General features: G+C 41.7%; 1 protein-coding gene and 3 non-coding genes across 4 annotated transcripts in view; all 4 read left to right on the top strand.

Moving 5' to 3' along the window:
- The first annotated feature begins 55 nt into the window (after positions 1-55).
- trnag-ucc lies at positions 56-127 on the top strand. The gene has a single exon. It is a non-coding gene; the product is annotated as a tRNA-Gly (tRNA).
- A 2,313-nt stretch (positions 128-2,440) lies between these two features.
- Positions 2,441-2,512, top strand: trnag-ucc. The gene has a single exon. It is a non-coding gene; the product is annotated as a tRNA-Gly (tRNA).
- Positions 2,513-2,821: 309 nt separating this feature from the next.
- On the top strand, positions 2,822-2,894 carry trnam-cau. Its single transcript has one exon. It is a non-coding gene; the product is annotated as a tRNA-Met (tRNA).
- Positions 2,895-4,760: 1,866 nt separating this feature from the next.
- The window catches only part of LOC112226364 (glypican-5), a 76,180-nt gene continuing 68,403 nt past the window's right edge, over positions 4,761-12,537 (top strand). Inside the window, 1 exon segment of the mRNA XM_042308304.1 lies at positions 4,761-5,212. Coding sequence (XP_042164238.1) covers positions 5,047-5,212 — 166 coding nt within the window. The 5' untranslated portion in view covers positions 4,761-5,046.

Genomic DNA, 12,537 nt, shown 5'->3' with positions numbered 1-12,537 from the left:
GTTTTCTTTTACTTTCATTTTCAAACAGAGACCGCTCCTGGTATATATTTGGTAAGCGTTGGTGGTATAGTGGTGAGCATAGCTGCCTTCCAAGCAGTTGACCCAGGTTTGATTCCCGGCCAACGCAACTGGGTATTTTATTTGAATCACCCTTTGAAATGAATCCGCTAAAAGTCTAGTGCAGTTGTTTTTATCTCAGTATAAAATAGGGCTGACACCTTTTAGTCGACTGGTCCATAGGCTGTTGGTTTTGTAGTCGAGCAGTTGCCCCCCAAAAAGATTTATGGCACGTCTTGATTGACGCATATCTCAGTGGACCAATCCATTGCTGAAGCCGCGGGGATGGAAACAAGTTCTATTTTATTTCATTCCATTTACGCGTTGTCAATTTATTCATTGTGTTTTGTTTGGAGTGCTCCTGTCAATAATGTTTAAGGACGTGCACCTGATTACCCATAGAAGTAGGCCTAGGCTACCTGGCCTGCGAGCAAATGTAGGCTTATAAATGTGCCCATTTGGGGATCTGACAGTATTTCTGATTGTCTTTAATCACCACCACTTGTGAGCTGTGGAGCTTCTCAAAGTACATTTTTCTTCACCTCAAACAGCAAGGAAACAAAGTCTGTTTTTACATCCATTGAGAATGACAATAGTTCCTCAATGTAGCCTATTTGAAAAATATTTCCAGCTCTCTCCCTTTGGATAAGCACTCAGCAAAACATAATAAAATGTCATGCTCTGATCCGGTGGAAACGTTATAAAATAGGCCTACCTGATTACTTCTTGTCCTTGCGTAAATAGCCTGAATTAAGCCTACAGCTGGGTCTGAGGGTCCAAAATATGATACGGTGGTCAACTGGCAAAACTGAGGCCAAAATATTTTATACAATGTTGCAAGTTTGTTAGCTCAAGCATCTGGCTGGAGTTGATTAGTTGCCATTGTTTAGTTCCAAAGGCCATGAAAGTGATTTTTTTATCAGGATATTTTTTTCACCTTCAGACTGTAATGATTTTATTTGTTGGCTTTATGGGCCGTTTTTACATTGTTAGCAATGGCAATAGAAGTGACTTTTAGATTTGTGTAGTTTTTATTTTGGTTTAGATATCATTTTTATTCATCACTTGAAAATGATTTTGAGATACAAGAATTTACATATGAAATAAATCAAACTGTTCTACGAAAATATGCATATGAAAGCCATAACTGGCACGCAGATCGGTAGTAATGGTAAGATAGGTTGTCTGGTCTCCTGAGTGGCGCAGTGTTCTAAGGCACTGCAATGCAGAGCAGGATCCTGGTTCAAGTCTGTGTCCTCTGTTGCAGCCGGCCACGACCGGGAGACCCATGGTGCGGTGCACAATTGGCCCGGTGTCGTCTCGTTTAGGGACGGTTTGGCCGGCAGGGATGTTCTTGTCCCATCGCGCACTAGCGATTCCTGTGGAAGGCCGGGCGCAATGCACACTGACACGGTCGCCAGGTGTACGGTGTTTCCTCTGACACATTGGTGCGGTGGCTGGTTAATGGCAAAGGCCATCTCAGGAGGATCCTGGTTCAAGTCTGTGTCCTTGGTGCGGCTGGTTTCCGGGTTAATGGCAAAGGCCATCAGCAGCGGGCAGGGCCCGGTGTCGTCTTTTGTTCTTCTGGTTACGGTTAGGGCACCCTCTTGAGTATGCATAAAGCATCAGACAAGCTCAGTAGCCTACATATAGTTGATTTTATTCAGTTTATATATGGAAAAACACACTTTTAAAAATTTGAAACAGTCGACTGGCCTGAACATTGCTTTTGGTCGACTGAAAAATGTTGTCGGGGACTTCAGCAATGGATCAGTCAAATAATTTCTAGGTAACAATCAAATAGCTTACTGTGATTGTTTTCAATGAAAATGATCCAAAATAAGCAAAAATGACTTGTTAGTAAAGAGCAATTTGTCAAGCAAGAATTTTGCTAGGAATGTCTAGCATTGTCTGAGTGGAAAGGGGGAAACCTGAAAACTAGCTGTTATTGGCAGAGCCGTTTGGAACTCTTTGTTATTGGTCTATTAACTCATTTACCGCCTGGTGATGTCAGTGATGTGTTTTTAGGGAATCCCATTATTATTGGAAAGGGGGAATCCTGAAAACTACACTAAATATTTAGATGTGTGTGGTCACAAGCATTCTATTATAAAGGCTGTCATGGCTAACTGCAATATTAGTGTATTGTTTTTCTCACACTTGAGTGTCATTTGCAGTAAAGTCTAGGCAACAAATAGCTGTGAGTTAGGTTCACATTAAACCGTTCTTTCCCCAAAAAAGGAGCCCCTGTATACAGCCTCGTTATTTTATTGTTCCGTATTGTTTTTGATGTTTGACCGCACTGGGCCTGTAAGATAAAATGTTATTAATTTCTTTCATTTTTACCTTCAAAAACAAACCACTCATTGAATGTTTCGGACAAGCGTTGGTGGTATAGTGGTGAGCATAGCTGCCTTCCAAGCAGTTGACCCGGGTTCGATTCCCGGCCAACGCAGTTCTTTTATTTAGCTGGGTTCTGAGAGTTTCTTTTTCTTTATATTGTCCTCAATGTTATTTCTTTTTTTTTCTTTCTCTATTCCTCAATTCTATTTCATTCACAAGGCATGTGGTGCATTCTGACAAAGAGCGGGGAGCGGTGACCTTAAACTGCTCCTCCATGAGTTAGGCTGCAGCATTTTTTTCTTTCAGTAAGAACACTTTACTCGAGCCTTGGACAAATACATCTGTACGACCAACCCCCGATCATGCTGTCAATAACTTATATATGCTTCATATGCGAACTCCCCTTCCTGCTAAGTCATGTGCCTCCTTAGCGCAGTAGGTAGCGCGTCAGTCTCATAATCTGAAGGTCGTGAGTTCGATCCTCACAGGGGGCAGAGTCTTTTGCGTCCTCTTGATTTTAGCATTTTGCTTATATTTCAAACGTGTTGGTTTTTTGAATGCCTCAAAACATGGTCAAAGACTCCATTCACCCAAGTCATAGACTATTCTCTCTGCTACCGCACAGCAAGTGGTACTGGAGAGCCAAGTTTAGTCCAGTCCATGTTTCAGTTTTTCACATTTTTTCAGGGTTTCTCTCTGAAAATCACACTTTTTAATAGAAAAACAACACAATTGGATGTTCTAAATCCACAACAATGCTTAAACCAATCAAATTTTGAGGCCTGGAAAAAATCTGAGAACTTTGGTTGTAGTTTCCCTTTAATTCAAGTGCTAACAAGATGCAGATGTTTAGCTGTGTTTTTGTGGGGCACATGTGATGGTAGAGTTTGCAAAACAAATACCCACTGGATGGATTAAAATAATTATGATATCATATAGGCCTAGACTTTGTAGTTAACATTTAATTGTTTCAAGTTCCTCTGCGTATACATTATTGACGATCCGTAATGGTCCACCCACACAGACAGTGTGGTGAAGAAGGCACAACAGGAGGCTGAAGAAATTTGGCTTGTCACCTAAAATCTTCACAAACTTTTACAGATGCACAACTGAGAGCATCCTGTCCGCCTGTATCACCACCTGGGACGGCAAGTGCACCGCCCGCAACCGCAGGGCTCTCCATAGGGTGGTGCGGTCTGCCCAACGCATCACCGGGGGTAAACTTCCTGCCCTCCAGGACACCGACAGCACCCGATGTCACATGAAGGCCAAAAATGGCTTGCTCCTGAACGGGGTGGTGTACCAAATACATTTTGAATCAACAATTCCCTATATTGGGTTAAATAGGATGTCAGTAATTCTGCTCCCCAACTTTGTTGTTTTGTGGGTGTTACACATTTGAAGAGAAGCCAATGGATTTTCCAGCTTTATTGAATAAATAAAACTTCATAATGACCTAAAAGGAACCACCAGTGACCCACCAATGAGTCTAGACCATCTGGGAACACTGGGTATAGTGATATATCAATGCACAATCCATATGTACCTCACCATGAAGCTGTTATAGCCTTATTATTACAGTAAATTAAATACCCAAAGCTGAAATTTATTTATTCATATCTGACACCCCTTCTTTGAACAGAGAGGGTGGAGGATGAACGAGTGGAGGAGACTGAAAGCAGGCATGGGTTGGGCCAAAATGAAGCATGCATGCATGCAGTAATTCCTTATATTGAAAGCAATCTTTCTCTTTTGTGTTTCTTTACGTAACCACTATCACAACCATTAATTTAAGCATTTTATAACCAGGAAACAGTAGAATGTAGCAAATAAGATATTTAGAAATTTGTGTGAATTATCCTTATTCATAACATACAGTACAAATGTATTGTGTCCTGTGTGCCTTTGCGTTTCACCAGAAGAGGGCAGAAAAGTACACTAAACAATCCTGTATTTGCTTCAGCATGGAGATAGAAAGCTCGATTTTTACTTCGTAACAGGCAATATAGACATTTGCAGTTTGTGTGTTTGGGTAGGTTTTTCAACGACTATCCAACAAAATATTATTCAGTCATCTGGAATTTAATTCCAAAGACCATATAGTCCTATTTGCTAATTATTAAATAAATCTGAATATTTTTGTTTTATAAAGAGCATGATTTGTCAGATTGTCAATCAACTCAAGTGCCATTTGGAATTCTAGTTGTACACGCAGTGTCCTGTTTATTAGGTACAACCAGTACCGGTTCGGACCACCTTTGCCTCCAGAACAGCCTGAAAATATGATATTATTCATTAATATCTGACTCCCCTTATTTGAACAGAGAGGGCGGGGGTCGAGCGAGAGGGGAGAGTGAAAGCGCACATGGCTTGAGGGAGAGAAGGAAGCGTGCACGCAGTCGAACAGCGCCTGTGTTGAGAGTGGTACATCTACAAATCTTAGTCCACAATACCGTCTCATATAAACTCAGTGTGGGATTGCCTTTATGCACAAAAAACAATAATGTGAGAACCCGATGCAGACGTCGTATCATGGACGTTTAATAGTATCAACTGCTACTTTTTATTTGTGTCATTCATTTTTTAACAGGCCGTGAAATCATCGATTTACACTAAACCCACGGATACCTGGATTGAGATGCAGCAATGTCCCGAGGAATATGCCCACGCGTACATTTCTGGTGGATGTTTTCAGTTCTGTTTCTGGTGAAAGTAGTGGATGTTGGGGCATACAGCTGTCATGAGGTGAAGACCGCTTTCCAGGTGCGACAGATCGGCCCACTGAAGTGGGTACCGGAGACTCCTGGGACAGGTGAGTGTGCACATTTCCCGCGGTCAGCAGTGGCAGTTTACATTTACATTTGAGTAATTTACGCGTTGCACTTTGCAGCGAGATCATCCCGACTGTTTATAATTTTGAACTCAAATAGAAACGTTTTTCTATTGCATTTCTTTCCAGGAGTTGGTTCATCTGTATCCACCTCTCTATTAAACTTTGTCACTCTTGTAAATTTAGTTTTTTGAAATTAGAATTATGTAAATGAGAAATGTTAGAAATGTTAGAAGGACAACACAGCTACCTTGTCAGCACTTTGATCAACAAAATGTACGTATCTGGAAAAGAGGCTTGTGAAATGTAGATTCACAGTCAGAATTGTCATCCCTCTGGTTGGCTCCTGTCAGGAGCGCACGTGGTTCTCTCAATACACTTTGGCTCAACAATTGCTATTCAACCAAGCATGACATGACTATTAAAATGGTATATTCTGAATCAGGAGAAGATGGGCAAAAATCCACTGCTTGTTAGAAGGACAACACAGCTACCTTGTCAACACTTTGATCAACAAAATATACATATCTGGAAAAGAAGCTCATGAAATGTAGATTCAGAATTGTCCTTCCTCTGGCACGCTCCTGTCAGGAGCGCACGTGGTTCTCTCTACACACTCTTTCTGAGAGCCGGTGTAAATACAATACTGACAGAACCAGTTAAATATATATATATATAATTTTTTTGCTCAACAATAGCTATTCAACCAAGCATGACTATTAAAATGGTATATTCTGTATCAGGAGAAGATGGACAAAAATCCACTGCTTATCTGGGGGGGGTTATTTGTTTCTGCCAGATTTCAAACTTTAATAGCTCTTAGCATGCCATGACAATGAAAGTAATACAGTGCCTTGCGAAAGTATTCGGCCCCCTTGAACTTTGCAACCTTTTGCCACATTTCAGGCTTCAAACATAAAGATATAAAAATGTATTTTTTTGTGAAGAATCAACAACAAGTGGGACACAATCATGAAGTGGAACGACATTTATTGGATATTTCAAACTTTTTTAACAAATCAAAAACTGAAAAATTGGGCGTGCAAAATTATTCAGCCCCTTTACTTTCAGTGCAGCAAACTCTCTCCAGAAGTTCAGTGAGGATCTCAGAATGATCCAATGTTGACCTAAATGACTAATGATGATAAATACAATCCACCTGTGTGTAATCAAGTCTCCGTATAAATGCACCTGCACTGTGATAGTCTCAGAGGTCCGTTAAAAGTGCAGAGAGCATCATGAAGAACAAGGAACACACCAGGCAGGTCCGAGATACTGTTGTGAAGAAGTTTAAAGCCGGATTTGGATACAAAAAGATTTCCCAAGCTTTAAACATCCCAAGGAGCACTGTGCAAGCGATAATATTGAAATGGAAGGAGTATCAGACCACTGCAAATCTACCAAGACCTGGCCTTCCCTCTAAACTTTCAGCTCATACAAGGAGAAGACTGATCAGAGATGCAGCCAAGAGGCCCATGATCACTCTGGATGAACTGCAGAGATCTACAGCTGAGGTGGGAGACTCTGTCCATAGGACAACAATCAGTCGTATATTGCACAAATCTGGCCTTTATGGAAGAGTGGCGAGAAGAAAGCCATTTCTTAAAGATATCCATAAAAAGTGTTGTTTAAAGTTTGCCACAAGCCACCTGGGAGACACACCAAACATGTGGAAGAAGGTGCTCTGGTCAGATGAAACCAAAATTGAAATTTTTGGCAACAATGCAAAACGTTATGTTTGGCGTAAAAGCAAAACAGCTCATCAACCTGAACACACCATCCCCACTGTCAAACATGGTGGTGGCAGCATCATGGTTTGGGCCTGCTTTTCTTCAGCAGGGACAGGGAAGATGGTTAAAATTGATGGGAAGATGGATGGAGTGAAATACAGGACCATTCTGGAAGAAAACCTGATGGAGTCTGCAAAAGACCTGAGACTGGGACGGAGATTTGTCTTCCAACAAGACAATGATCCAAAACATTAAGCAAAATCTACAATGGAATGGTTCAAAAATAAACATATCCAGGTGTTAGAATGGCCAAGTCAAAGTCCAGACCTGAATCCAATCGAGAATCTGTGGAAAGAACTGAAAACTGCTGTTCACAAATGCTCTCCATCCAACCTCACTGAGCTCGAGCTGTTTTGCAAGGAGGAATGGGAAAAAATGTCAGTCTCTCGATGTGCAAAACTGATAGAGACATACCCCAAGCGACTTACAGCTGTAATCGCAGCAAAAGGTGGCGCTACAAAGTATTAACTTAAGGGGGCTGAATAATTTTGCACGCCCAATTTTTCAGTTTCTGATTTGTTAAAAAAGTTTGAAATATCCAATAAATGTCGTTCCACTTCATGATTGTGTCCCACTTGTTGTTGATTCTTCACAAAAAAATACAGTTTTATATCTTTATGTTTGAAGCCTGAAATGTGGCAAAAGGTCGCAAAGTTCAAGGGGGCCGAATACTTTCGCAAGGCACTGTATATTCTGAATTGGGGAGGCTGGACAAAAATCCATTATTTTTAATTTTTTTTGCTTTCAATCTTCAATGTCTCTAAGACAAGCCATGACAATGAAAATGAAATATTCTGAATCAGGGGAGGATGCACAAAAATCCACGTTTTTTATATATAGTGCCAGTCAAAAGTTTGGACACACCTACTCATTCCAGTGTTTTTCTTTATTTGTGTCACGTTCTGACCTTAGTTCCTTTGTTTTAGTATGGTCAAGGCGTGAGTTGGGGTGGGCAGTCTATGTTCTTTTTTCTATAATTTGGGATTTCTGTGTTCGGCCTGGTATGGTTCTCAATCAGAGGCAGCTGTCAATCGTTGTCCCTGATTGAGAATCATACTTAGGTAGCCTGGTTTCACTTTTGAGTTGTGGGTGTTTGTTTCCTGTTGTAATGTTTGTTTCACATTTCAGGACTGTTTCGTTTGTATCAGTCACGTTGTTATTTTGTATTCTTTAGTGTTCAGTTTAATAAACTACAATGGACACTTACCACGCTACACATTGGTCCGACCTCTCCTACTCCTCCTCAGACAAAGAGGAGGAAAGCCATTACAATTTGTATTATTTTCTACATTATAGAATAATAGTGAAGACATCAAAACTATGAAATAACACATATGGAATCATGTAGTAACTTTTTTTTTTTTTAACAAATCAAATATCTTTTATTTGACAGCTTTGCACACTCTTGGCATTCTCTCAACCAGCTTCATGAGGTAGTCACCTAGTATGGATTTCAATTTACAGGCGTGTCTTGTTTAAAGTTAATTTGTGGAATTTCTTTCCTTCTTAATGTGTTTGAGACAATCAGTTATGTTGTGACAAGGTAGGGTTGGTATACAGAAGATAGTCCCATTTGGTAAAAGACCAAGCCCATATTATGGCAAGAACAGCTCAAATAAGCAAAGAGAAACAACAGTCCGTCATTACTTTAAGACATGAAGGTCAATCAATCCGGAAAATTTTAAGAACTTTGAATGTTTCTTCAAGTGCAGTCCTTCTTGGTCAAATAACCCTTACACCATCAAGCGCTATGATGAAACTGGCTCTCATGAGGACCGCCACAGGAAAGGAAGCCCCAGAGTTGTACTTTTTATGACCCTTATTTAACTAGGCAAGTCAGTTAAGAACAAATTCTTATTTACAATGATGGCCTTCTGGGAAACAGTGGGTTAACTGCCTTGTTCAGGGGGAGAACGACAGATTTTTACCTCATCAGCTTGGGGATTCGATCCAGCAACCTTTCAGTAACTTTCCCAACGCTCTAACCGCTAGGGCACCAATAAGAAGAAGAGATTTGCTTGTGCAGCGAAACAACCGCCGGCGTCTTTGTGTGCCGTAGAGTAGGTGAACGGATGATCTCCCCATATGTGGTTCCCACCGTGAAGCATGGAGGAAGAGGTGTGATGGTGTGGGGGTACTTTACTGCTCACACTGTCTGTGATTTATTTAGAATTCAAGGCACACTTAACCAGCATGCCTACCATTGCATTCTGCAGCGATACGCCATCCCATCTGGCTTGCGCTTAGTGGGACTATCATTTGTTTTTCAACAAGACATTGACTCAACACACTTCCAGGCTGTGTAAGGGCTATTTGACCAGGAAGGAGAGTGATGGAGTGCTGCATCAGATGACCTGGCCTCCACAATCACCCGACCTCAAGCCAAATGAGATGGCATGGAATGAAAGGCCGCTCAGCAAGGAAGAAGCCACTGCTCAAAAAACGTCATCATGAGGGATGGACAATTATGTGGATATATTGAAGCAAAATCTCAAGACATCAGTCAGGAAGTTAAAGCTTGGTCGCAAATGGGTCGTCCAAATGGACAATGACCCCAAGCATACTTCCAAAGTTCTGGCAAAATGGCTTAAGGACAACAAAGTCAAGGTATTGGTGTGGCCATCACAAAGCCCTGACCTCAATCCTATAGAACATTTGTGGGCAGAACTGAAAAAGCGTGTGTGAGCAAGGAGGCCTACAAACCTGAGACAATTACACCAGCTCTGTCAGGAGGAATTGGCCAAAATTCACCCAATTTATTGTGGGAGGCTACCCAAAACGTTTGACCCAAGTTAAACAATTTAAAGGCAATGCTACCAAATACTAATTGAGTGTATGTAAACTTCTGACCCACTGGGAATCTGAAATAAATCATTATCTCTTCTATTATCCTGACATTCTTAAAATAAAGTGTTGATCCTAACTGACCTAAGACAGGGAATATTTACTAGGATTAAATGCCAGGAATTGTGAAAAACTGAGTTGAATTGTATTTGGCTAAGGTGTATGTAAACTTCCGACTTCAACTGTATATAAACTCAGCAAAAAAATAAACATCCTCACTGTCATCTGTGTTTTCAGCAAACTTAACATGTGTAAATATTTGTATGAACATAACAAGATTCAACAACTGAGACATAAACTGAACAAGTTCCACAGACATGTGACTAACAGAAATGGAATAATGTGTCCATGAGGAAAGGGGGGTCAAAATCAAAAGTAACTGTCAGTATCTGGTGTGGCCACCAGCTGCATTAAGTACTGCAGTGCATCTCCTTCTCATGGACTGCACCAGATTAGCCACATCTTGCTGTGAGATGTTTCTCCACTCTTCCACCACGGCACCTACAAGTTCCCAGACATTTCGGGGGGGGGGGATCCAACAGGTCCCAGATGTGCTCAATGGGATTGAGATCCGGGCTCTTCACTGGCCATGGCAGAACACTGACATTCCTGTCTTGCAGGAAATCACGCACAGAATGAGCAGTATGGCTGGTGGCATTGTCATGCTGGAGGGTCATGTCAGGATGAGCCTGCAGGAAGTGTACCACATGAGGGAGGAGGATGTCTTCCCTGTAACGCACAGCGTTGAGATTGCCTGCAATGACAACAAGCTCAGTCCGATGATGCTGTGACACACCGCCCCAGACCATGACGTACCCTCTACCTCCAAATTGATCCCGCTCCAGAGTACAGGCCTCGGTGTAACGCTCATTTCTTTGACGATAAACACGAATTTGACCATCACCCCTGGTGAGACAAAACCGCGAGTCGTCAGTGAAGAGCACTTTTTGACAGTCCTGTCTGGCCCAGCGACGGTGGGTTTGTGCCCATAGGCAATGTTGTTGCCGGTGGTATCTGGTGAGGACCTGTCTTACAACAGGCCTGCAAGCCCTCATTCCAGCCTCTCTCAGCCTATTGCGTACAGTCTGAGCACTGATGGAGGGACTGTGCGTTCGTGGTGTAACTCGGGAAGTTGTTGTTGCCATCCTGTACCTGTCCCGCAGGTGGGATGTTTGGATGTAGCGATCCTCTGCAGGTGTTGTTACACGTGGTCTGCCACTGCGAGGACGATCAGCTGTCCGTCCTGTCTCCCTGTAGCACTGTCTTAGGCATCTCACAGTACGGACATTGCAATTTATTGCCCTGACCACATCTGCAGTCCTCATGCCTCCGTGCAGCATGCCTAAGGCATGTTCACGCAGATGACCAGGGACCCTTGGCATCTTTATTTTGGTGTTTTTCATAGTCAGTAGAAAGGCCTCTTTAGTGTCCTAAGTTTTCATAACTGTGACCTTATTTGCCTACTGCCTGTAAGCTGTTAGTGTCTTAACGACCATGCCACAGGTGCATGTTCATTAATGTTTATGGTTCAATGAACAAGCATGGGAAACCGTGTTTACAATGAAGATCTGTGAAGTTATTTGGATTTTTACGAATGATCTTTGAAAGACAGTGTCCTGAAAAATGTACGTTTCTTTTTTTTGCTGAGTTTAGTCTGCTAGAAATGCTTTTTAAACAACATTTCTTAAATGTATTAATCACAATTCAATAAGGCTTACTAGGCCGTCATTGTAAATAAGAATGTGTTCTTATGGAAAATATATTGTGGGTTTGTGCAGGTGCAAGGAAAGAGGAAGGGGACAAATTAAAAGAATTTCACAGCCTAGCTTCCCTTTATCAATCAATACATCACTAGAGTCTTAACATATTTGCAATTTCACAGGGCCAACCAGCTGCTTACTAAGCAAACATTCTGCCTTGAGAAATGAATTAATACTTTTGTTAAATAGCTTGGCAGATTGCTCAACAGAGAGACGTGGCTTCTGAAGCCCAGGCTCCGAGCCGGAAAAAACTGAGTGAGGGAGAGCATCTCTCATAAAGTAGAGTCTATGTAGAGACATAGTGTTACTGAGGTTTTCCTCAGTTTCAATACAGTAAGTCAGATTTCTTAGTAATTCCAAGCCTGCATATGATGCTTAGATCTGATACTTTTGGACCTACAGTATTCAGAACAAATATGAAACAGGTCATGGGAAATGCACTTGAGTGCAAGTTTCAGACTGATACAGGAAATGCTTTGGGACATCGTCTGTCTAAGAGCATGTCTCCATATCTGCATGGAACATTAGGCAGACAGTAGCATTCGTCTAATGGAGGTTTGGTTACACCACAGGTTCATGGTCAGCTTTGTTGGTTAGCATATAATGACTGAGATTAGGAAAACTGATCCTAGATATGTTTTGGGAGGCATAAACTATCTGGAGCAAGCAGGGAAGACTGTGGTTTTGGCTCCTATCCAGCTATGTTGATTTGATTCAAAACTCATTCCCTGGGGAGAGCTGGTGTGGAGAGAAACAAGACACATCATCACCAAGGCGAACTACACTCCTGTCTCTCTTCTCTTCTCTGTGGTTCTGTTTCTCTTTGGGATGTGTGTGGTAAACATTTTCTTCCTCTTTCCTTCTCACGGCCTTCACGTGAAAATAACAGGAAGGAATGTTTAGAAGAAAAGGC

The sequence above is a fragment of the Oncorhynchus tshawytscha genome, linkage group LG28, assembly GCF_018296145.1.
Source record: "Oncorhynchus tshawytscha isolate Ot180627B linkage group LG28, Otsh_v2.0, whole genome shotgun sequence".
NCBI lineage: Eukaryota > Metazoa > Chordata > Actinopteri > Salmoniformes > Salmonidae > Oncorhynchus > Oncorhynchus tshawytscha.
The sequence above is the reverse complement of the archived record's forward strand: the minus strand, read 5'-3'. Positions and strand labels throughout refer to the sequence as shown.